Source organism: Ciona robusta, chromosome 10 (genome assembly GCF_009617815.1).
Source record: "Ciona robusta chromosome 10, ASM961781v2".
NCBI classification, from domain to species: domain Eukaryota; kingdom Metazoa; phylum Chordata; class Ascidiacea; order Phlebobranchia; family Cionidae; genus Ciona; species Ciona robusta.
Window position 1 is genome coordinate 3,789,313 of NC_143244.1, and position 22,123 is coordinate 3,811,435.

Here is a 22,123-nt window from a genome sequence, read left to right on the forward strand (position 1 = left end):
ATACAAACTGGTATATTAAATGTACACCTATATGATTACTGGTACAACCTTTTTTATATAGGCCTATCACGTCCTATATAATAGAGAAAAAGGTGGATATCTACTAGAATAACCAGATATGTATCTGTAGGGCCGTGGGCCTTTGCGTTACGTAGCAACGTCGCCGAATTCGTAATATTCGGGCAGACGCGTAAATTGCTTTGTGGGTTTGGACAACTCTGGGTTTGGCGTATCGACTTGTGCGTATGCAGACAGCCTTTTAATTAGCTAGCCGCTGTTCAGCCCAAACAAAAAACCACATGGCACCTCGGGCAGTATAACGCAGTGAATAAGGCGCTGTGCCAGTGTTCATATGAATTAATAATAGAGTTCCAGCTGGTTCTATAGCATTGCAATGTAGACAGACTTCAGTGTGTATCTACAGCTTGGAGACATGTTTCATTAATTTGAGTAAAAGAAGCCATGTGTACTGTTTCGATCTAATTCGTAGGAAAACAAGCACCTGGAAGCAGTTAAAGAATTTGGACAATTTTGAACTAAGTTAGACACCAGTTATGAAATTTTTAGTTGGTAGCTGGCAACATACAAGAAAAACAAAGTATGTCGTATTGCTTGCAGGAGTAATTCTAACCTGGCAAATCGCATGGATCAGTTTTCCAGCAAACAATCTGCAAAACTATCAGCAAACATTATTAAAATTTATGCGAGGCAATTCCTCCACTGCTTCTGTAATGAGAGTTGAGAATCAAACTCTGCTAAAATCTGCGCCTTTTCTTGAGGAACAGATTGAGTTTACAAACCCTATGGACGTAGGGTGGTCAGACACGATCGGACAAATTCGCAAACGGTTTCAAAATAGCACGGAACCTTACAACCCGTTCAGTACAGTGATCGATCCCAAGATACGGGAACAGCTGAGGATGGCTTTGAAAAACGCCACAGATGAGGTAAGATTTGACTTTAACAAAATAAAAGGTAACAAAAAGTGTCTATGTATTGTAGGATAGGGTATAAGATGTGATAATATTTAAACAATCAAAATGTATAACAGTTTTTGACGATACCATATAAATTAGTACTAAACAATGAATACACAATATTTAAATTGCTACTCTATCCGGCGCCGTGGCGTAGTGGTTAGCGCGCCTGCCTGTAACCATTAGGTAATGGGTTCAAGGCTCGTCGCTGCTACCATTGTGGGCGTATGTGTCCTTGGGCAAGACACTTAACGAGAATTGCTTCAACCCAGTGGTCACTAATGCGTTGTCCAAATTATCAGCCATACATATAACAGTTTTTGACGATACCAAATTATCAGCCATACATAAAAAAAATGAAAAAATCCCAAAAAAATAATCACCTACAAAGTAACATACATGGCAACTCGTAAGCTGGCATGAGGTGTTAAACCCGTGTGGTAACGACTGTCGTTTTCCGGCCACGAGAGGATAAAGTAAGTTACATTCATTCATTCATACATTCATGAATACATCTAAGCAACACAAAATAATACTGCATAGTTTGAAAATCTAGTTTAAACATTATTTATCTTATCCATAAGGTATGGTTTTCAACATGTCACCTATAGAGTGCTGTATACGTTTTTGCATGAAAAATTGGTGTTTCTCAAATGGCTGGGTGGAATTTCACTCTATTTTCTCGTCAAAATTGGTATTAAACAAACAACATTCAAAAAAATTATAAACACGTATTTTTTGGATATCGTGTATCGTATTTTTTCGATATTTATCAGGATATTTGGATATTATGTGCTAAAGGTGTCCCATCTTACCCCGCAGTACTATATTAATACTTCGGACAGTACGTTGTTTTGTTCTATAATGCTTTTTTGTGTATTGGTTGATACCTTTGCACCCACATGTAATTTTAAGTCAAATCCTATATTTCAGATAAATATTTTGATTTGGTATCCGCCGTTTGGAAAACGCCTGGACCGCCGAGTTCTAAGCAACGAATGTGGAAACTGTAAGATTACCCAGAACCGATCTTTGGTAACCAGCCAGTTGAAGTTTAAAACAATTTTTATGTTTCTGTTTTTTTGTTTTTATATTTATGTTATGCTTTAAGTTTGCATTGGTTTAGTTATATAGTAGTCTAGGGGAAGATGGGACACCTTTTCATTCTATTTTTCGTCCCATTTGGTAGACAAAAATGAAAAAAAACTGACTTCCATAGACCGTTATAGGTTGTTTAAAACACGATCAGGATGTTTGTACATTATGTGCTAAAGGTGTCCTATCTTTTAGATCGATGAACCAAACACAAAAGCTGTTCTATTTCATTACCGTGAGCTTGATGTCTCTACGATGCCCAACCCAAGTACAAGGTAGGGTTTTTAACTTTATCTAATATAGGTGCTAAACATCGCCCGGCGCCATGGCAAATTGGCTGGCGCGCCGCCTTATATGCGCGGGTTACGGGTTCAAAGCTCGTCACGGCTAATATGAATCAACGTAACTTACTTTATCTTTAAGGAAAACGACAGTCGTTATAACACGAGTGTTCATACACCTCGTGTCACCTTACGAATTATATAGCGGCCACATGGTGTATAAAGTATAGAACACCCGTGTTGGCTGTGGTTACCCGCCACGCGTAAGTAAGTAATTTACATTCATTTATATTAGTGTAATACACAAATACTTGCATATTGGTTACTTAAAACGAAACCTAACTGAACCATGCATGTGGACATTATTACCTGTTAGTTTACTACCAACAAGGTCGTATTTACTGTGTTTTTTTTGTACAGACGAAACGACCAATATAATATTTTTTGGACCATGGAGAGCACAGTTTCGATACGGGGTTACCATTCAAACTACGAGGCATTTGATGATGTTTTCAACTTAACGATGAGTCACAGGTGTAAGATATAAACTCTAGCCGATAGTTATTATAAAAGCGTGGCATTTAGCAAGGAACTTGTGAGGGAAGATGAGGGGGCACCTTTTATAGTAGGGTGGGGAAAGATGGGACACCTTTTCATTATATTTTCTCGTTCTATTCGGTAGTAAACAAAGAACATTCAAGGAATTTTAAAACCGTATCCTCACGACTCCCATAGACCGTTGTTAATTATTAAAAACACGATCAGGATATTTGGATATTATGTGCTAAAGGTGTCCTGTCTTCCCTCACCCTACTATAATTTTATTTTTCTAGTGAACAGATAATATTATTAAACCGTATCCTCACGACACCAATAGAGGGTTGTTAATTGTTTAAAACACGATCAGGATAACTGGATATTATGTGCAAAAGGTGTCCTATTTCAAAACATAACGGTATTTACTGCAACTCAGTAGACACTAACTGGTTGTCTAAACTGCTTCCCGTTGAGAAAATATATGCTGTTGATTTATTATAAAGAATTAACAAAAGTTGAATGTATTTTCTTGGCCGTAAAAGTTTTATATTTTTCAGGCGAGACTCTGATATTTTCAATCCGTACGGGATCGGGGCGAGTTTTACGTCCTTTTTAGAGAAACCTGATAAAGAGAACAGTGTTGTGGATAAAATCATTCAAAGCAAAACTAAGTTGGCGGTTTGGGTGGTGTCGAACTGTGCAGCTAAAAAAAGAATCAGTTACGTTAACGCCCTTGTTAGTTACGGGCTTGCAATTGATCGGAAAGGAAGATGTTACGAGCCCAACGTGGATCGTTCAGCGTTTCAAATCGAATCGATCAAACAGTACAAGTTCTATTTCGCCTTCGAAAACAGCTATCACTGTCGAGATTACATTACTGAGAAATTTTATATAAACTCAATACGACAGGGCGCGGTTCCGGTTGTATACGGAGCGACAAAGGAGGATTATACAGCCTTTGCGCCGCCGAACTCATTTATATTCGCAGAAGAATACTCGCCACAGCTACTGGTAGAATATTTGCAATATCTTGACCAAAACGAGACGGCTTATAGGCAGTATTTTGCTTGGAGGACAAAACCAATAAAATGGTTTCCGAATTTAAGGTACGCCATTGGATTTTGCCAGCTGTGTAGAACTCTGCATGGGATTAATGTTGACAGTTTAAGATTCAACGAAACGAATGAAGATATTCCTTTGTTTGGCTTACCGAGACAACCAAGGACAGTGAAATCTTTAAAATCTTGGCTGTACGGCAACGATAAGTTCTGCGAGAAAAACTAGTGAACATATTTTTAAAAGTTTTTTTAGATTAATCGGGGAAAATCGTGGCCCAATATTTCAAAGCCACTAATATAGTATTGTGGGGGAAAGATGGAATACCTTTTCAATTGATTTTTTCCTACCATTTTGTAGTAAACAAAAAAAGTTCAAAAAAATATAAAACCGTATCTTTACAACTCCCACCGTTGTTAATCGTTTAAAACTTGATCAGGATTATTTGGTACTGCTTGTGCTAGAGGTGTCCCATCTCCCCCCACCCTACTATATGACATAATAAAGGAAAAGAGTTTAATTTTTGTTTCGAACTGTAAGATATTTTGGTTTGTATGTTTACGCTTTACGATTTATTAAGTTTTTGTTAAATATATATTCCTAGTTCAACATAAAATGTAATAGAATTTATATTTTTAACGGTTGCCCGATCTTCCCGCTAAAGGTGGCTGTACACAGTATCCGGCATGCGAATTCGTCTGCGAAGTCGTATGCAAACCCATTACCGAGTTCCACATGCGGTAGCGAAATCAGGACAAAACAGACGAAACGGACGAATTCCGGAAACTGTGTACATCAGCCATGCGACTGTTTTTAAAAAGTTACAGACGCAAAAAAAACTACGTAAAAAGGTTCCTGTATTTGCACAAATTGATTATCCTGTGTTTTCTTATACGCATGCGAACGTGAATGTAATATTATAGCCCATGATCCTAGGGGTTGCTTTTGCTTTTCGCTCTGGCTATTTATACGCAACTGTGTTTATCTATAGTTTAATTATTCTGTGATAGTTTGTTTGGGTGTACCCTGATCTAATGTATGTGTAATTTTTGCATGTAATAAATGTAAAAATAGCATTGACATTACAAGAAATATTAGAAAGCACACGAGGAATTCCTCAGAGATTCGCACACTGACGAGGGTGGGACAGTTCAAAATATTTGTTAGTTTTAATTAATAATGATCTTATTGTTACGTAAATGCAGTTTAAATTTTTTATTTATTTTAATTATTAAATGAGTTTAATATTCAAAATAAACGTAAATAACACAAAATATTATTCTACAATATGACAAAAAATAGAGATTTTATATTAATAGTATTCTGCAACTTGGTTAGCCTACCGAGCTTAACGGTTCGTTGGATCTTGAGAATACTGTCGAATAATACTGTAACATTTATTTTCGTCGATCATCAAATGCGGTTGGATAAAATTAGATTTTTAAGGGTATTGTCCCAATTTGCCCTATGTCCCAACTTACCCCACGAGAAAATAGAATGAAAAGGTGTCCCATCTTCACCCACCCCACTATAATAATATTTCGCCAACATTAACATCAAGACGTCGATACTACCTCGTATAAAATAATGTCCTTTTTTTGCCCTTCGTTTTGGTCCTGTTATCCATTCCTTATCTTGTTTTAATTTCGCTTATCGTATCCTACTTTATCCCTTGCAGGTTCATACGTTATCTTTCCTGCTTGCCGCCTTTTACACTTAACTTACACCTTTTCTATGTTTTTGCTTTCTTCGTTTGTCCAGCGTGCTTCTCCTGTTCTGTTACTTTTTATTTTTTTTGCAGTTTTAGGTGTTTGTGTTTCTTGTTCTCTCTATTTTTAATACTAGAGTAGGGTGGGGGAAATGGGACACCTAAGGCACAAATATCTGAATATCCCGACCGTGTTTTAAACCGTTAACAACGTTCTATAGGAGTCGTAAGGATATAGTTTTATAATTCCTTGAATGTTCTTTGTTTACTACTAAATGGAACGAGGAAATGGAGTTAAAAGGTGTCCCATCTTTCCCCACCCTACTGCATTGTATTGTTTTATGCTTTATTTGCAGAGACTGACGATGCCATTTAGGCGAAATATATTTCTTTTATTATATATACATACTGTACAACTATTTGGACCTGATTTTTATCTATTACGTTTTGTTACGTTCAGCACCAGATCCTGTTACAATAAATGCTTCTTTTTAGTGAGTACATAGTCTATAACAGTTAAATCTAGACTTTACTCTGTTTCAATTGATTGGTTGAGCGTAGTTACATACCAACTTACGCCGAGTCAGCACTTTTTAATAAAGGTACAATAATAGAGGTATAGTTTTCAACACTTTTCTTGGTATTAAAATGTTCTTTATATCTCCTTTGTACTCGCTGTGCACCTTATTCTTGAAAAAGTCGGTAGTTCATTTTGAAAATCAAGTTTGAAAATGGACAAAAAAGAGCTATAAAGTAATTTTTCATATTCCGGTGTATTTAGTACTTAAATGAACGTGGTAATGTGGTGAAGCCCGCCTTTTTGGCAACATTGTGTATGACGTTCAAATATAGTTATTCACCTTCACGCTTTAGACATCGACCAGTTTTTAAATGTAGGGTACAATGCGTACCATGACTGTACAATGTGTATTGAGGAAATGAACGGCAATTGATTTCTATATTGATACGCATGTCCTCAGTTACAAAGTAACTATTATGTCGGATCAATTGTTTATAACTGTACCGAGTGAGTCATTAGCACAGTATGTTTCATATAGGACTTTGCAACGTTGCCAGCAGCGTTGAATAACAACATAAAAGGTTTACCATTATAAAGGAATTTAGTTTGTTTTACTCAGTTAGTTTCTGCAGCGTTGTTGGTATTTTGGATAGGTCGGATGAAACTTTTCACCAAATGTCAAGCCTATTTCAGACAACGCGCGCAAGACAGAAATTAATTACAAAATGCAATTCGTCATGTATTCTACTATAAGAGAGTGAAGAGGCGTTGTTTTTGTTGTTTGGTCTGCGAATACATGCTGTGCTGATTCCTCTGCGTTCAATGAAAGTTTGCTGTTATTAGAACGCAGTGCGAAGTAGTATTCACTTTTAGATTACTGTTGGACTTGTCTGTTATAATTAAAGGCACCCAAATGGGATGTTTTTTTAACGAATGTAAAGGGCAAACGTCATAATAACTGCTTATTTTGCAAAGTTAAGATATTCGTAGTTAGAGAAGCCTATAAACCTTTGCTAAACTATTATTCTCATTGGTGGGCATACGTGTATAGTATACTGCATACCGTATTAGCTGTTATTCTGGCAATTAAGCATGTTATATTAGTGCATACTGTTTGAATGGCATGGTATTTACATTATCTGCTTTTAGAAACCAACCATAGGCAAGAATAGTGCATGCCGCACGACTGACCACCATGAACACGTTTCGAGACGGAAAAAGCTCCATCGACTACATTCTGGTGTATAAGAATGACGACGAAAAGGAAAAGCACCGAGAATGGCGACGAAATTTCGAGGCAAATCTTGAAGAGGAAGGACTGCGTCTTGAAACAGATTGGATGGCTGACGGTGGTGATGATTCTGCAGATGTGGTAAACGACTCAAACGTAACGGCACGAGTTTTAAGTTTATAAACTTTCCATTAAATGTTTATATTTGGCGACGCTTAGTCATTCGTCGTGATCAAAACAAGCTATGGTTCGCCGTTGCTTATAGTGTATAGTAGCACGATTAAAAAGATTCGGTTTCATGATCGATACTGCTGCTTGTTGTGCGCATGTGTCCTTTAGTAAACCACTTACGGATAATTGCTCCAACTCAGTGCTCACTAATGCTATCTAAATTATTAGCCCTATTGAAAAAAGAGGAAAAAAAATACAAACACAATCAAAGTTTAAGATATATACGTGGTAAATCGTAAGTGGACACGAGGTGTATGAAACATATATGCCCGTGTTATATATAGCGATGGCATTAACCCTGCCAAGCAGAACGGGTGTTTTCTCATTAAATAAATAAATCAATGAACTAAATCAATTCATTCAGTTTTGATTTGAATGGTAATCATAGTAAAGTGGGAGACGATGAGATACATTTTCATTCTATTTTCTCGTCCCATTTGGTAGTAAACATAGAAAATTTAATGAATTATAAAACCGTACATCCTAACGACCCCCATAGACCGTCGTTATAAATTGTTTAAAACACGTTCAGAATATTTAAATGTTATGTTCTAAAGGTGTCCCGTCTTTCCCCGCCCTACTACATATTCTTTCCGGCGCCGTGGTATAGCCTAGTGTTTAGCGCGCCTGCCTGTAACCAATAGGTAATGGGTTCAAGGCTCGACGCTGCTACCATTGTGGGCGTATGTGTCCCTGGGCAAGACACTTAACGACAATTGCTCCAACCCAGTGGTCACTAATGGGTTGTCCAAATTATCAGCCATACATAAAAAAAGAAAAAAGTCAAAAAAGAAAAAATCACCCACAAAGTAACATACATGGTAACTCGTAAGCTGGCACGAGGTGTTAAACCCGTGTGATAACGACTGTCTTTTTCCGGCCACGCGAGGTTAAAGTAAGTTACATTCATACATTCTTTATGCAGAACGGAATCAACTTTGTTAAAATCCATGCGAGCTGGGATGCTCTGTGTCGATGGGCTGAAATCGGAAGAATGAAAAAACCGTTTGCTAAAAACGACATTTTCAAAAGCGAAAACTCCCTAACTGCAGTTGAAAAAGTAATTTTCCACAATAGTTAAATGGGTTAATTATAAAAAAATGGTATCATTTTCGGGGAGACAATTTAGATACTGCATTTTTTTGTTACATTGTATCTATCGTATACACGGCGATTGCTAATGTAAATTGGGTAGCGACTTTTATAGGTAAAATGGTATTACATATCTATATGGTAATACGATTTTATATTAGATTGCAGTAGGTACTGAAAAATAATTGAGCTTGAAAAAAACGATGTTTTCAGTTCATGACTTGCTGTTCGAAAGACTCTATCAAGTATGCTTACGACACGCATGAAAAAGATGAGAGTTATTTTACTGCAACGTTCGACAGAAAACGACTTGATTCGTAAGTGAAAATCTAATGTTAATTAATTTAAAGATTTAATATTTTTACCTAAACTGCCTGATGACATTTACTGAAATTTCATAAACCGGTTCTATAAATTATAGTAGGGTGGGGGGGGGAGATGGGACACCTTTTTACTCTATTTTCTCGTCTTATTTGGTAGTAAACAAAAAGACTGTTAAGAATTATAAAATCATATTCTCACAACTCCCATAGATTGCTTTTGTTAATTGTTTAAAACACGATCACGATGTTTAGACTTTAGATATTATGTGCTAAAGGCGTCCCATCTTCCCCCACCCTAATATATCTTAAATGTCCTTTTGGTAATAACTTCAGAAAAAATAAACTGTAAAACTAAAATGTTATTATTATATTGGAATTAAAGGTTCATAATGACTGACAGAGCAACCTTTTTTACACCAACAGAACGTTACAGACTGGTAAGCGAGTGTTTCACAAATTTATGATTTATATTAATAAATATAAATAAAGCTAACAAAACGGACTGAATTAATAGCAAAACTTTATGTACTTTTATATAGGTTAATATGCGGTACCGTTAAATTGATAACAAACGGCATAATCTTAGTAAGTTGGGTGTGATAAAAACATATCTTGCTGACCGAAAAAGTACATACCAGCTTTTATTTATCAAATTTCGAAAAAAACAGTTGTACTTGTAATAATTTCTGCAAATCTGACCCTGATTTGGAGCTTATAGAGTTGAACGATCTTGTGTAAAGAAATAAAGTACGGATCTGGTGTGCTATAAAAGTTTAAGAAACTGCTTATAACAATAACATTTAGGCGAAATATATAATTTAATAAACAGTTGAATGAACTTGATTTTTGTCTGTTACGTTTTCGTAACACCAGAAACTCACATACTGCTGTGGTAAGTAAAAATCACTTGGTTAAACAGTTTAAAATGAAACTTATAAAATCGTTTCTCGAGCCAGTGTTTTGTTTGATACACTTGATTTTTGTCTGTTACGTTTTTTTAGCACCAGGAACTCACATACTGCTGGTAGAATCAATATAACATATAGTAGAGGGGGGAGATGGGACACCTTCAGCACATAATTTCAAAATATCCTGATCGTGTTTTGAACAATTATAACAGCAGTTTATAGAAGTCAAGAGGATACGGTCTTATAATTTTTTGAATTGTTTTTCTTTACTACCAAACGGAACTAGAGAAGATAATAAAAAGATGTCCCATCTCCCCCCACCCTACTATAGGAAAAAATCACTTCGATGAACAGTTTTAAAATTAAACTTATAAAACCGTTTCTGGAGCTTTTCATGAGATGTTTTTCCAGGTGCATGAAATTTTACGAGTTACCGGCTTTGGAGAGGATTGTGACGACATTGGTATGACACGCTTGTTATCAGATGGTGTGTATTTGGACGCCTACCCACCGCACGATGGCGCATGGAAACCTCCCGCAAAAGAAGGTAAAATTACACAACATGTTTACCTGGTCTGCTTTCTGTTCAAATTCAATGCATTTAGCTTTAAAAGCTCGGACAAATAGTGTAAACCTAGTCATCTATACCAGATATTTTGATCGTTCATGATATAATTAACAAACATTACGCACAATATATATATATATATATATATGACCGGAGGTAAAAAAAAATTGACCGGAGGTCATTCTGTTGAACTGCATCTTAGAGCAACTTTTGTTATTTCTATCGTTTTTCAATAATATTATTAAAAAATGAATAGTACTACACCAAAAACACACCTCAAAGGCTTTTAAACAACGAGAACTGAAACATTAGGTTGGGGTAAAATGTGACATGTTTTTATTCTCTTTCATAGACTCATTGGGCCATTACCAAAAACTATTTACTAAAAATATATAAAACCGTATCCCCGCGACTCCAATAGAACGGTGCCAATTGTTCAAAACTTAATCAACGAAATATATAGGATTTAGGTAAAAACGGTATCCCATCTTACCCTTAGTACTATTTAATAGTGGTTTCGCTTTTGTATAAATTGTATTTATAAAAAGACAGGTTGAACATATTTGTTGGTATATGTAGTAATCCTGGTGGAAGTGTATGTATTCCTTGTATGGAATGCTCGAAACTGGGTCATTATACACGAACATTTTTTGTTTGTTTGTTAACCTTGACCATATTTTTGTAAAAGGTACGAATTTGGGACCGAGGCAGGCTCTTTATTGGATTTGGGCTCGACCAGGTGCATGGGCTCGTCCGCAACCGTTAGAGCTTATCAGGTATATTCGATGTTTCATTTGCGGGTTAAAGTTATGTTTTTGCTTATCTTCCAGTTTAATGTAAATATGTTTTAACTGTAGGCGTGTTTTAACAACTGTTGTTTTGTTGCTATATCCTGTCTTTTCGTTTAAAATGTTTCTAAATCTCCCTATACCGTAATCGAAGAGACTAATTAAGGTATTTTAATTATTATTATATGTTCCCGTCATTTGCATTTTTCTAGAATGTACTTCGGTGAAAAGATCGCTATTTATTTTGCTTGGCTTGGATTCTACACGATGATGCTTGTACCAGCAGCTGTATTCGGGATCATAGTTTTTCTATATGGCTTGTTCTCAGTCGGCGGGGAAGAAACTGTGTAAGTCTTAATTTACTCCTGTAATATTTTGCAATAAGCTGTTTATTTAATGGTGTTATGAACTTTTTACCCGACGCCGTGTTAAAGTGATTATAGTGCGCCTGTCTTAAACCATTGGTAATGGGTTCAAGGCTCGCCGCTGCTATCGTCGTGGGTGTATGTGTCCTTGGGCAAGACACTTGCCGGCAATTGCTCCAACCATGTGGGCACTAGTGGGTTGTCCACATTATAGGATATGAATAAAAAATCTCCTAAAATTATCACCGACAAAGTAGAACATACATGGAAACTAGTAAGCTGACACGAGTTGTATGGACACTCGTGTTGTGACGACTGTCGTTTTTCGGCCACGCAAGGATAATTCTAGTTACGTTGACTCTGTGTTATCTGTTTAAATCGTTTAGATTTTTTAGATAAAAAAATTTCTTATTAACGGTTTCTACTACGCTTATTACACCAATGAAACAACAGAAATAATAAAGAATAGAACGCGCATCTCCAATGTCGGCAAAGGAGAGAAGTGATACACTCTCTCTCTCTTTCGCGGGTCGTTCCCGTTTACTGTTGAAGTCAATAGAATCCAGGGCGTTTTATGTAGTTTTTATTCGTTTTTTGAATTAATTTAAAGTTATGAGGTAAAAAAACTATTTTCTAGTATATATATATTTCTAATAAACCGTTTTTAATTAAGTTTATTAAATAATTAAATTTCCCAAACAAGTGGTAAACTGTAAGCGTTAACCTACCAAATAACTAAACTGGCCTAAACTTGAGTAGTTGGTGTAGTTTTTAAAATAAACAGCTAAAACCTCATAAAACTACTATGCGCCTATCTTTTACAATAGAGACCAAGCGAAATGGGGACAGAGTTGGCGGTCACGTGAATAGATAAAAGAATATATCACGGTTTTGGGCAGTTGCGCGTTCTACTCTTTTTTATTTCTGTGATCCACACACAATATAAACATATTTGGTGTTTGCTTTCCAACATTGCTTTCACATTTAATTACAGACAAGCGGTTTGTAATTCCAACTTAACGGTTTGTCCGGTTTGTGAGACATGTAGCTTCGATCCTCTCAAAACGTCATGCACCTACTCTAAAATAAGCTACGTTTTCGACAATACTGGAACTGTGGTTTTCGCCTTCGTCATGTCTATATGGGGTAAACGATTTTCTGAATTCTTAGTATAGTAGGATATAGGAAAATGGGACACCTTTAGCACATAATATCCAAATATCCTGATCGTGTTTTAAACAGTTAACAGCGGTCTATGAGAGTCGTGAGCATAAGTTTTGTAATTTTAATTCTTTGTCTACTACTAAATGAGCAAAAATAGAATAAAAAGGTGTCCTATCTTCCCCCATTCTACTATAATATAAATTATGTATTTTTCTGTTTCAGCGACATTTTTCATTGAGCTTTGGAAACGGCAAAGAGCTAGGCTTTCTTATAGATGGGGTACACAGGACTTCGAAGAAGAAGAGGTACTACTTACATACGACACTATACCAGTCAAAGCACTGTAATTAAGAATTTTCTCAAAATGTCAATATTGCCAGATTAGTGAAACTAACGTCTATGCTTATGGCTTCACGTATATGTGTATAACAGTTTACCCGTAATTACGACTATTTATACAGCTCGTCACGCAAATATAAAATAGGGTGGGAGAAGATGGGACATCATTTAGTTCTATTTTCTCGTCTCATTTGTTAGTAAGCAAATAACATTCAAAGAATTGTAAAACCGTATTCTCACGACTCTCATAGACAAATTTTTATTGTTTAAAACACGATCAGGACATTTGGATATTATGTGCTAAAGGTGTCCCATCTTCCCTCACCCTACTATATATAAATGTTTTCACGTTGCTGTTAATATCTATTTTCTTTGCAGGATTTAGTGCGGCCAGAATTTATCGTCGTTTCTGACAAGAAAAAGTTGAACCCCGTGACTGGAAAGTTGGAACCTGCTCTATCGACCAAACTAAAAGCGAGAGGAATTGCTTTCTCAGTATCAACCTTATTTTTCATGGTAAATAAAACACCAGTATCAGTAATTAAGAAACATGCTATTACACCTACATCCATATGTGTATATAAACCCGTAGAAACCACTGGAAACTTCTGCTTTAAAAATTAGTCGGAATTTACAAGTTATAATATTTCAAGCAAATTTGGGTAAAACTTGTTTCAGTTTTTTATACCTGGGGCGCTTATCTTATGTTTTCGTAACCTATAACAGACATCCTATAATTCTAAGATTGGAGGATTACTTTCATTGCTACATAGAGTAGGCTGGGGGAGTTGGGACACATTTTCATTATATTTTCTCGTCTCATTTGGTTGTAAACAAAGAATATTAAAACAATTATAAAACCATATCCCCACGACTCCCATAGACTGTAGCTAATTATTTAAAACACGATCAGATATTTGGTTAATATGTGAAAAGGTGTCCCTTCTCCCCACCCTACAATACATATCTAATATTTCTTGAGTTATAATTCCTTTCCAAAAATCTCCAGTTAGTTCTTGTGGTCATCGCCTTGATTGGTGTCATAGTTTATCGAACTATAAGTTCCGTCCTCGCCTACCAAGCTACGAGTGGTGGAATCATTCAACGCAATATCCGGCTTATTATTTCCATCACAGCTTCTATTATCAACTTCATCATTATAACAATATTGGACGTGGTAAGTGTATATGGTTTCAAGGCTCGTCGCTGCTACCATTGTAGGCGTATATGTCCTTGGGTTAACGGCAATTGCTCTAACCCAGTGGCCACTAATGGGTTGTCCAGATTATCAGCAACACACAAAAAAAATGAAAAAAAAGTAATCACCCACAAAGTAACATACATAACTTGTAAGCTGGCACGAGGTGTATGAACATCTGTGTTATAGGAACTGTCGTTTTCCGGCCACGCGAGGATGAAGTAAGTTACATTCATTCAAACTCAACACACATAATGAATGAATGAATGAATGAATGAATGAATGAATGAATGAATGAATGAATGAATGAATGAATGAACGAATGAATGAATGACTTTCAATTCTCGTGTGGCGGGCCACGACACTCTATTTTACATCGTTTCCTTATTTCATACATTTTGTGCTGCCTGCTGCTTTTCGAGTTACCACATATGAAACTTTGTGGGCGTGTTTTTTCTGTATTGCTGACAAATTGGGCATCTTACTAATGATCACGGATTAGAGTAATTACTATCTTAGAAATGATCTCGACGACAGAATGCATTAATCATGATACCATCGGTATAATAATGTGAGTTCGTCCGGCGCCGTAGCGTAGTGGTTAGCGCGCCTGCCTCTAACCCAGAGGTAATGGGTTCAAGGCTCGTCGCTGCTACCATTGTGGACGTATGTGTCCTTGAGCAACGGCAATTGCTCCAACCCAGTGGTCACTAATGGGTTGTCCAAATTATCAGCCATACATAAAAATGAAAAAAAAAACAATCCAAAAAAAAATAATCACCCACAAAGTAACATACTTGGTAACTCGTAAGCTGGCGCGAGGTGCACACCCGTGTTATAACGACTGTCGTTTTCCAGCAATTACATTTAATTCACATGGGAAGCCTATACACTGCCTTGGTATTAATTTAAATTGAATTACGTACCACATCTAACGGTAATTAAAATAGAAAATTCCATTTACCTCACCTGTCTAACAATTAATGCCATGTAAATTGCTTGGTATAAATACTGACTATAAGTAGGGTGGGGAAAATGGCACACCTTTATCACATAACTCCTAAGTATTCTGGTGTTTTAAACACTTAACAACAGTCTATGGAAGTCATGAGGGTATGGTTTTAGAATTCTTTGAATGTTCTTTGATTACTACCAAATGAAAAGAAAAAAACAGAATAAAAATGTGTCTCATCTTCCCCCATCCTACTATAGTACTTCATGGTTATACTTAACCTAAAACATGAATACGTATTTCATTTTAATCATAATCCCTCAGGATCTGAAAATTACGATTGCATTATATATTATGTAATACTAAATGTTTTTGTCATTTCAGATTTACAACAAGCTTGCTCTGAAACTCACAAACTTAGGTTAGTAAACGTGTTAAGTACAGCGCAATTTTTACAATCAGTGTTATCTAAAAAACTTACACTGCTCCTTCCCAAAACTACATGATAAAATCACATTAATCTTTAGGGTTAAGTGTGAACATCAAGCATATTTTTATTGCATCTGGCAAAGCAAGGTTCATTTTTGCCCCCAACTCATTTTTAACGTATATCAAATGTAAACTTCATTGGTGATTGCGTAGTACTATAGGATGGTACACCTTTAGCACTTAATATTTAAATGTCCTTAAAGTGTTTTAAACAATTAACAACGATCTATGCGCGTCGTGCAGATACGGGTTTATAATTCCTTGAATGTTCTTTGTTTACTACTATATGGGACGAGACAATAAAATAAAAATGTGTCCCATCTTCTCCACCCTATACTATACATCATATAAATCAACCTATTACTTTAAGTAATTCAATTCCTTAACAGAGGCGCCGCGAACCAGGACTGAATTCGAGGACTCTTATACCCTCAAGATGTTTTTATTTCAAGCGGTTAACTATTACTCGTCCACAGTTTACGCCGCTTTTTTTAAAGGTCGCTTTGCTGGTTCACCATACCGATACCACACCATGTTTGGCTACAGACTGGAAGAGGTACGATTCCTATTATTTTAATTTTTATATTTTGAGGCATTTAACCTTTCGGTTTTTCACACCGAACACATGACAGTGAAATACTGAAATTTACAAAAAGTTTTGCGGTAGCGGGTTAAAATGATGATTTAGATTTTTTGGTATTTTATTGGAAATAAGAAGATACTGATACGGTTTATTCACTCGTCGAAGTATTACTGACCGAAGGAAATTTTATGTTGGTCATTATCTGGCGTCGCTGCAAAGTGGTTAGCGCTCTGCTTGTATCTAACCCAGGGGTAAGGATTCAAGGCTCGTCGCTGCTACTACATTGGCGTTTGTGTCTTTGGGTAAGACACATGGCGGCAATTGTATGCTCCAACCCGGTGGTCACTAGTGGGTTGTCCAACTTATTAGCCATATACCTAAAACTATAAAGGAATCTCCACAAAATTAAATAATCACCCTCAAAGTAACTTAATGATAACTGTTAAGCTGTTACGAGGTGTATGAAACAGAACACCCATGTTATAACGACTGTCGCTATCCAGCCACGCCAGGATAAAGCAAGTTACTAATTCATTCATTCATTGCACCCATTATTTCAGCGTATGGTTGCAGCGTACGCTGAGTTCGGTATTTTCCGTTTTACAAAACAGAGCTATTTCATTCAGCACATAAACTAGATTTCAGTCGTAACCCGCGGTAGTTTTGAGACCCTTAAACCCAGTTGCCAATTTAGTTGCTTTGTTATCTGAATTAACCAGTTTTCCAATAGCTCTGGTTTTATCAATCCAGAAGCGAGAGAAAACCCGACCTCAAATAACCCCGCTATATTATGACGTCAAAACAGTGTTAAATCGTTTTATTGGTTTTAGTGCGACCCAACAGGCTGTCTTATTGACGTGTGTATTAACTTGGCCATCGTCATGATCTTAAAGCAAGCCCTAAACAACACAAAAGAACTTCTGATTCCGTGAGTAGCTTTTACAGCCCGATAAAGTGGACTTGGTTGGCGAAGGTTTGAATAAAACATACTTTATCTCTTCTAGCGTAATAAGTTCCTGGCTCGCACGGAGAAAGGCGAAAAAGGCTCAGAATAAAGCAGAACCATCAATGCCCAATGCTGAAAATGGTATACCGTTTTGAGCATTTAAATTATAGAACACCTGGAGAGTTTTAATGAGTTTTCGGACAATATAACGGAAAAGTTAATATTCTTACTGTTCAAAACTTCAAATGCCACAGCATGCGATGTCCTCGGAAGTTGTTACAGCTGGCAGTTTTCCATCTGCATACATTATAGAAGCTGGCACTTTCCATGTATAGATAAAACTTCACATTGCAATATAGTAGGGTGGGGTAAGGCGGGACACCTTTAGCACTTAACATCCAAATACCCTGGTCGTGTTTTAAACAATTAACAACGGTCTATGGGAGTTGTGACGATACAGTTTTATATTTTTTGATTGTGCTTTGTTTTCTACCAAATAGGATGAGAAAATAGAAAGGTATCCCAACTTCCCCCACCTTACTATATACTAAAATAACAATTAATAAAACAACCTTTATGACTTCTTTCGTAGCACTGAACCAAATTCCCAAGTTTAGCTATAAATCAAACCCACTTTGCTAAAAACTTCAATTACAATTTTTTCGAGATCTGACTTTCGTAAAAAGCTCATTAACAGCTTGAACTTGTTTTTAGTTGACGACGACCCTGAATCACCGAAAAGCAGCAACGTTTTTCTGGACAATCCTGCATTCCAAGATTACCCGTTAAGCAAATACGGCGATCTTGGATTATTTTCCGAGTATTTAGAAATGGGTAAGTCCTAAAGTTACGGTACGATGGGTTGACAAAGCACATTGGGTGAGATATGGGGCAACATCGACCTCGTTTTACAGGGTTACGGATATTTTTAATGATAAACCCAAACAAATATTTTAAAAACAGGTATTTTTACGGCTCAGCAAAGCGCGGCAAAAGCGATTATTAGAAATCGGTGTTGAACGGACATTTTTTTAAGGGATTTAAAAATATGTAAATTTGAAAGCACGCCGTTTTATAGTACAGTTTTGTTTTCGTACTTTTTTAAGTTGTTTTGCCCGCGAAAATGGTGTAATAAACTTTTCACCTTTTACTGCCCCACCACAGCAAACTGAAAGTATGACGCTGGTGTAATACTATGTTTCTGCAGTCATCCAATTTGGCTTTATTACTCTGTTCGTTGCGGCTTTTCCATTGGCACCGTTCTTCGCCCTACTGAACAACATTATCGAAATACGACTTGACGCTTACAAGTTTGTCACCCAGCTGCGGAGAGTGCCACCTCTCCGGTGCAATGACATAGGTGAGGTTTTTAATAATGAGTTTCTGCAACTTGTCTATGCAATTTGCCCACGCGACTCCGACGTCGTGCTGCAGTAGTTTTTAACTTTTTCATTATTTCTCCAACCCCGTGGTTACCATTGGGTTGCCCAAATTTAGCCATACAGAAAAAAAACAGAAAACAATTTTTTACTGGGTTAACTATTTGATAACTCGTAAGCGGGTACGAGCTGTATGAACTAGAACACCTATTTTATAACCACTGTCATTGCCCCGCCAACATGCGAGGATATATAAGCTATATATGCGAAAACCCGTATGCGGTACGAGGTGTATGAAATATAAAACACCCGTGTTATAACGACTGTTGTTGCCCCGCCATGTGAAGAAAAAAAAGTTACATACGTGTTAAGAAATTATAGTAAATTTTTGCTGGGTGCGAAGTGCATGAAACAGAACGCCCGTGTTATAACGACTGTTATTGCGGCGCCATGCAAGGATAATTAGTTATGTTCGAAAACTGGTAAGCGGGTAAGCGGTGTATGAAATAGAACCCCTATATGTTATAACATGTCATCACCCCGCCATGTGATGATAAATGGGTTACATACGTGATAGAAATGATGGTTTACTTTCGCTCGTCACGAGGTGTATATAAAACAGAACGCCCGTGTTTTATAGTCGCCCCGCTACAAAGACATTTATTCTTTCATGCATTTATGTATATTTGAATACTGTACGCTACTATTTACACTAACTACTTATAGGAATGTGGCTATCCATTCTACAATCAATCAGTACGATATCAGTGCTTACCAATGGACTGGTGATTGGAATCACGTCAAGCTTTATACCAAAAACAGTTTACTCATTGCTGTATGGTCCCTGTGCTACTGGAAACAATGCTGGATCCTCGTAAGATACTATTTATGAGTTTAGCTTTAAATGTTACTTGTTGCTTTTTTAAAACATTCTGTAATGCAGTATTGAGAAACAATATCTACAAATTTTTATAAACACATTAAAGCCACTTACAAACTGCCTATGTAAATATGTAGTACGGTGGGGTGAGATGGGACACCTTTTAATCATATTTTCTCGTCCCTTTTAGTAGTAAACAAAAAACATTTAAACTATTAAATCATACCCCAACGACTTCCATAGACAGTCGTTAATTGTTTAAAACACGATTAGAACACTTGAATATTAGGTGCTAAAGGTGTCCCATATTACCCCACCCTACTACATACACACTTTCAATTTTTTTGAATAATTTTGTAAGTAAAAAACATTTATTATTTGTATTACAGGTGCTTGAGTGGTTTTATCGATAGTAGCTTGGGTGAAATTGGTGTAAAAAACATAAGTGTTATGAATCACATTGCACATAATTTTACTCTGCTTCCAGAAACATGCAGGTATATTGGAATACTTTATATGCTAATATACGATAAGGCAGCACGCGAAGGCTAAACTAAGCTAAATATAGCTGGTGTAATATGCGCAACTTGGCATCTACCCTTATAAAAAGAGATAACAAGTATGCAGTAGGGTGGGAGAGGATGGGAAACCTTTTAACTCTATTTTCTCGTCCCATTTAGTAGTAAACAAAGACCATTTAAAGAGTTATAAAGCCGGATCTTCACGGCTCCCATAAACCGTTGTTAATTGTTTAAAACACGATCAGAATATTTGGATATTATGTGCTACAGGTGTCCCATCTTTCCCCACCCTGTCCCATCTTTCCCCACCCTACGCCTTTACCACAAAATATATAATTGTCCAGGTCGTGTTTTAAACAATTAACAACGGTCTATGAAAGTCGCAAGGACAAGGTTTTATAATTCCTTAATTGTTCTTTGTTTAATACCAAAATGTACGAGAAAATAGAATGAAAAGGTGTCCCATCTTTCCCCATCCTACTATATATATATTCACAGATAGGTGTAGCGACCACGCTTCCTTTTTTAATAAATTTAAATGTGTTTTTACTGTAAGCGCGTTTTAGGTACCAATCATGTTTTTTAGTTTTAAATATTTTCAATCTATTCTACCGTAATCGAATACACAAATATCGGTTATTATTTTTATTGTTATTAGATTATACTCTTATACAAATTGGTAGTAGAAAAAAAGTTATACATATATATATATATATATATATATATTATGGAACAGGTTTTCAATACTTTTTCTCTCCCCATTTGGCAATAAACAATGGGTATTTTCAAAATTGGATTCTCACGACTCCCGTAGACCGCTCTTAATTGTTTAAAACACGATCAGAATATTTCATTATTCTGTGCTAAAGGTGTCTCATCTTACTCCACGGTTCTATTTATATATATAATGTATAAAATATACTTCAGACAAGTTCTTGTTAACTTTGTAATTGTTTCACAGATTCCGTGCGTTTGAACCCACCCCTATTTTAAATAGCAACACAAATCAATTAAACTATTGGCACGTATTTGCTGGACGTTTAATATTCCTTCTTATATTCGAGGTACGACTGTATTTGTTACTCTGTGAATTGAAGTATTGCCATTGTAGCACAATTCCCAGGTACCATAGCGAGCCTGCTTGGCGTGTGGGACCTCACCTATTATGAATAAGACAGTGAATGGTGAAAGTAGAGACGGGCTCACTTTTCGACCATAAATACTTTTTATTTAAAAAAAAAACAGAGAAGAGAGAAAATAGAATGAAAAATGTTCCATCTTCCCCCACCCTACTGTTTTATACGTTCAAAACGTGTTTTTTTGTCACAATGTTTTTAAAACTGGATACCTAATTGTAGACTTAATTGTTTTTATTCCTTTGCACAGCACATCGTATTTGGTTTAAAAACAATTGTGGATTTGCTTATCAGCGACGTACCGACCGATCTCGCAATTGCTTCGCGTCGTCAAAAACTTTTGGAGGTCCGCATGTTTTACAATCAAGGTATTTTCTGACTGTACCTTAAATAAGTTCGCTTCCAAAGCCAAAATTTGATATCGATTTAGATGCCTCCGCCCTAATAGACGTTGACAGCCCAATCGACAACAGCAATTATATCAAAGACACAGAGAATACCCAAATGTGATTGATTTGGAGAAACCATGTTTTCTAATGGGAAGAGAATAATCCCCACGGATAAATGGCGGATACGAGTTATGCATATATATCTGTACATAGCTTTAGTCCTTGGTTTAATTAATACATAGAGTTTACCAAGTTAAAGAATTGTTAAACAATGCTTATTATTGCTAAATTGTAACGGATTGAAATTGTAGCTTTTTGGGCGAATCGCATCAGTTAACAGATTTAGGCTTATTGGCCCTTCTTTTTTTGTGCACATTTTATTCATTAAGCTTGCGTTTAGGAAAAATATATCCCCGAAGGTGTAAGATAAGTTGTTTCTATTCTATTCTATTTTTTTTTTGAATAGA

The 22,123-nt window shown here is 36.3% G+C and overlaps 2 protein-coding genes across 4 annotated transcripts; both read left to right on the forward strand.

Moving 5' to 3' along the window:
- Positions 1 to 91: 91 nt before the first annotated feature.
- LOC149729640 (4-galactosyl-N-acetylglucosaminide 3-alpha-L-fucosyltransferase FUT6-like) lies at positions 92 to 5,030 on the forward strand. 2 transcript variants are annotated; one of them, XM_089886094.1, is made up of 5 exons: positions 92 to 947; positions 1,911 to 2,012; positions 2,268 to 2,347; positions 2,774 to 2,887; positions 3,448 to 5,030. In XM_089886094.1, the coding sequence occupies exons 1-5, from the start codon at positions 555 to 557 to the stop codon at positions 4,172 to 4,174; spliced, it is 1,416 nt and encodes a 471-aa protein (XP_089742220.1). In that variant the 5' UTR covers positions 92 to 554; the 3' UTR covers positions 4,175 to 5,030. The 2 variants fall into 2 exon arrangements, with proteins under 2 accessions (XP_089742220.1, XP_089742221.1); XM_089886095.1 differs by lacking the exon at positions 92 to 947 and having other exon boundaries at positions 1,934 to 1,986.
- A 972-nt stretch (positions 5,031 to 6,002) lies between these two features.
- Positions 6,003 to 22,086, forward strand: LOC149729641 (anoctamin-3-like). Of its 2 annotated transcripts, none has more exons than XM_089886075.1 (23): positions 6,003 to 6,148; positions 7,324 to 7,561; positions 8,562 to 8,696; positions 8,942 to 9,045; positions 9,434 to 9,488; positions 10,371 to 10,506; positions 11,216 to 11,303; positions 11,528 to 11,662; positions 12,675 to 12,826; positions 13,067 to 13,149; positions 13,562 to 13,699; positions 14,193 to 14,360; positions 15,718 to 15,754; positions 16,212 to 16,378; positions 17,236 to 17,333; positions 17,410 to 17,492; positions 18,066 to 18,185; positions 18,559 to 18,711; positions 19,457 to 19,604; positions 20,000 to 20,107; positions 21,093 to 21,195; positions 21,518 to 21,635; positions 21,698 to 22,086. In XM_089886075.1, exons 2-23 carry the CDS (start codon positions 7,370 to 7,372, stop codon positions 21,775 to 21,777), a joined length of 2,601 nt encoding a protein of 866 aa, XP_089742201.1. In that variant the 5' UTR covers positions 6,003 to 6,148; positions 7,324 to 7,369; the 3' UTR covers positions 21,778 to 22,086. The 2 variants fall into 2 exon arrangements, with proteins under 2 accessions (XP_089742201.1, XP_089742202.1); XM_089886076.1 differs by having other exon boundaries at positions 6,004 to 6,148; positions 7,324 to 7,546.
- The last annotated feature ends 37 nt before the right edge of the window (positions 22,087 to 22,123 follow it).

Bases quoted from the DNA above. Each gene is read 5' to 3' on its own strand.
- LOC149729640 (XM_089886094.1), top strand. From the start codon at position 555: ATGAAATTTTTAGTTGGTAGCTGGCAACATACAAGAAAAACAAAGTAT. The intron at 948-1,910 runs GTAAGATTTGAC...CCTATATTTCAG, and splicing joins TGAAAAACGCCACAGATGAG to ATAAATATTTTGATTTGGTA. The intron at 2,013-2,267 runs GTAACCAGCCAG...CCTATCTTTTAG, and splicing joins TTACCCAGAACCGATCTTTG to ATCGATGAACCAAACACAAA.
- LOC149729641 (XM_089886075.1), top strand. From the start codon at position 7,370: ATGAACACGTTTCGAGACGGAAAAAGCTCCATCGACTACATTCTGGTG. The intron at 8,697-8,941 runs GTAATTTTCCAC...CGATGTTTTCAG, and splicing joins CCCTAACTGCAGTTGAAAAA to TTCATGACTTGCTGTTCGAA. The intron at 18,712-19,456 runs GTGAGGTTTTTA...AACTACTTATAG, and splicing joins TCTCCGGTGCAATGACATAG to GAATGTGGCTATCCATTCTA.